The 3,470-nt window shown below is 35.2% G+C and overlaps 1 protein-coding gene across 2 annotated transcripts in view; it reads left to right on the top strand.

Moving 5' to 3' along the window:
- FBH1 (F-box DNA helicase 1) overlaps positions 1-3,470 on the top strand; it is a 35,805-nt gene that overhangs the window by 23,793 nt on the left and 8,542 nt on the right. For both annotated transcript variants that reach the window (XR_004082371.1, XM_031061887.1), the window contains exons 13-14: positions 160-281; positions 2,107-2,182. Coding sequence is in view for 1 of the 2 variants with exons in the window: in XM_031061887.1 (XP_030917747.1) it covers positions 160-281; positions 2,107-2,182 (198 nt within the window). In the remaining variant the exon portion in view is untranslated. The remainder of the gene's footprint in view (positions 1-159; positions 282-2,106; positions 2,183-3,470) is intronic.

Below are 3,470 nucleotides of genomic sequence, written 5' to 3'. Positions count from 1 at the left end.
TGTTTAACTGGGAATGGCTGTGTTTAACTGGGAATTCCATCTGGGAATGGCTGTGGGAAACTGGCAATTCCAGCTGGGAATGCTGTGTTGAACTGGGAATTCCCTGGGAATGCTGTGTTGAACTGGGAATGCTGTGTTTAACGGGAATTTCTCCCCCAGGGGACGTGCGGGGAGCCCGGCAGGGGAAGGTGGCGCTGCTGTCCCGCAGCAACTGGACCGTGTTTGAGGACGCCGTGGAATTCTCTGGGAGAGACCCCCCGGCCAAAATCCACGTCATTGGGGTGAGGGGCACTGCACCCAGTCAAATTCCAAGGATTTCAAGGAATATTCCAGGAAAAAATAGGAATTTTTTATGCCCAGGGGTGCCGTTATTCTCCAACCCTCGCAGGCCTCGTCCCATTTTGAGGCTTCTTTGTGCAGGCCTCAATCCATTTTTTGGGATAGTTTGTCCCATTTTAATCAGGGATGGGGCAAGGAAAGAGGGATGGACAGCTGGAATAAAGAATTCCAAGGTTTTCAATCAACATTCCAGGAAAAAGCAGGATTTTTTTGTGGCCAGGGATGTTACTTGGAGCTGTTCCTCTCCAACCCTCACAGGCCCTGTCCTATTTGGAGGCTTCTTTTGTGCAGGCCTGAATCCATTTTTAGGATAATTTGTCCCATTTTTCTCAGGGATGTGGCAGGAAAAAGGGGATGGAGAGCTGGAACAAGTCAATCCAAGGATTTAAATGAATATTCCAGGAAAAAGCAGGAATTCTCAGAAAAAAAAGCAGGAATTTTTTGTGGCCAGGGATGATATTTAGTACTGTTATTCCCCAAGCCTTGCAGGCCTCATCCCAATTTTGGGATAATTTGTTCCACTTTTGTCAGGGATGGGGCAGGAAAAGTTGGGACAAGTTATTCTGAAGTTCTAAATGAATATTCCAGGAAAAAGCAGGATTTTTTTGTGGGCAGGGATGATATTCAGAGCTGTTATTTTCCAGCTTTTGCAGGCCTCATCTCATTTTGAGGCTTCTTTGTGCAGGCCTCAATCCCTTTTTAGGATAATTTGTCCCATTTTTGTCAGGGATGGGGCAGGAAAAGTTGGGACAAGTTATTCTGAAGTTTTAAATGAATATTCCAGGAAAAAGCAGGAATTTTGAGGAAAAAGCAGAATTTTTTTGGGACCAGGGATGATATTCAGAGCTGTTATTCCCCAAGCCTTACAGGCCTCATCCCTATTTTAGGATAATTTGTGCCATTTTTGTCAGGGATGGGGCAGGAAAAAAGGGATGGACAGCTGGAATAAAGAATTCCAAGGTTTTCAATGAACATTCCAGGAAAAAGCAGGAATTTTTTGTGGCCAGGGATGTTATTTGGAGCTGTTCCTCTCCAACCCTCACAGGCCTTGTCCCATTTTGAGTCTTTTTTGTGCAGCCCTCAATCCATTTTTAGGACAATTTTTCCCATTTTTATGAGGGATGGGGCAAGGAAAGATGAATAGACACTTGGAACAAGTTATTCCAAGATTTTCAGTGAATATTCCAGGAAAAAGCAGGAATTTTTTTTTGGCCAGGGATGTTATTTGGAGCTGTTCCTCTCCAAGCCTTGCAGGCCTCATCCCTATTTTGGGATAATTTTTCCCATTTTTATCAGGGATGAGGCAGGAAAACAACAAAATTGGTGAAATTTGGCGAGGTTTGGAGCCTGATTTTGGGAATTTTAACAGGTTTGGAACCTGATCCTTGGGAATTTTAGGCTGGTATTTCAAATTTTCCATCTTTGTTCCACCCAAATTCCAATTCAAGGAGGGGTTGAAGTGCTCAGGATTGAAAATCTTCTGCAGTTTGGAATAAATCAAATTTATAAATACAATACATTTCTAATTCTTATTTGGCGTTATGTTAGTTTATGTTAGTTTGTTTTGTGTTATTTTATGTTGTTTTATTTATTTTGTTATTTTATTTTAAAATATTGATCCGTATTTTTTAAATAATCTTTATTTTGTAAATAAATACATACATAAACCACTATATCTAATAATGAAAACAAATACATACAAAAATAATACACAAATCAAATTTGGTTTATAAATAAATTTTATAAATACATTTTTCTTCCTTTTAGGGGTTGGAGAGATTTGGCCTGAGCAGAATTTCTGACATTTGGAAGCTCAGCCTGCCTGCAGATGTCAGGAAAAACTGTGAGTATTCCCTTATCCTTCTTTTTTCCAGGATTTTTTTAGGTTTTGCTGGAAATCAAAACCCTTTTAATTATATAATATAGCAATTATGACAATAATAATAATAATCATTGAATATCTGATAATCACATCTATTTCTATATTATATATAATTTTATATGATACATTCTAGATAGAATATAATTAGTTATTCTATTTTAATAGTTAACCCTGGTTACTTTTCTATTTCCAAATTAATTTTTTGGTTGAAACCTCATTTTTTAATGGTTTTATAACAGGCTGGGCTATTTTGGCTGCTTGATTCCAGAAATTCCAAAATTTGGGAATTTTTGTCAGGCATCTTTCCCAGCTTTCCCCAGTGATTCCTTATTTTCAGTGTAAGTAAACACAGAATTTGGGATATTTTTCCCAAAATTTTTCAAATTTTTACTTGTTTTTGATTTATTTTCAGTGTTCCCTGGGTTGTTTTGGGTGTAGAGCTCCATTTTAAAAATTTCTTTTAAAATATAGAATAAAATTCAGGGAAAAAAAAATCAGGATTTCCTTTCAAAAAAAGAATAAAATTTAGGATTTCCTTTAAGACATGGAATAAAATTCAGGTTAAGAATTAAAGATTTCCTTTAAAATTTGTGACAAAATTCAGAATTTCCTTTAAAGTGTGGAGTAAAATTCAGGAAAAGATTCAGGATAAAATTCAGGATTTCCTTTAAAATATGGAATAAAATTCAGGATAAAATTCAAAATTTCCTTCAAAAACAGAATAAAATTCAGGACAAAATTCAGGTTAAAATGCAGGATTTTCTTTAAAATATGGAATCAAATTCAGGATTTCTTTTAAAATATGGAATTAAATTGCAAGGTTTCCTTTAAAACATGGAATAAAATTCAGGGTAAGTTTTGGAATTTCCTTTAAATTCTGAATAAAATTCAGTTTAAATACTAAGGATTTCCTTTAAAATTCAGAATTTTCCTTTAAAGTATGGAGTAAAATTCAGGATTTCCTTTAAAAGATGGAATAAAATTCAGGATAAAAATTTGATATTTCCTTTAAATTCAGAATAAAAGTCAGTTTAAAAACGAAGAATTTCCTTTAAAATTCAGGATTTTCCTTTACAACATGGAATAAAATTCAGGATTTCCTTTAAATTCAGGATAAAATTCAGGTTAAAAATTCAGGATTTCCTTTAAAATACAGAATAAAATGCAGGAAAAAATTCAGGATTTCCTTTAAAACATGGAGTAAAATTCAGGATAAAAATTCAGGATAAAATTCAGGATTTCCTTTAAA

The sequence above is a fragment of the Geospiza fortis genome, unplaced genomic scaffold (genome assembly GCF_000277835.1).
Source record: "Geospiza fortis unplaced genomic scaffold, GeoFor_1.0 scaffold61, whole genome shotgun sequence".
Taxonomy (NCBI): Eukaryota; Metazoa; Chordata; class Aves; order Passeriformes; family Thraupidae; genus Geospiza; species Geospiza fortis.
The sequence above is the reverse complement of the archived record's forward strand: the minus strand, read 5'-3'. Positions and strand labels throughout refer to the sequence as shown.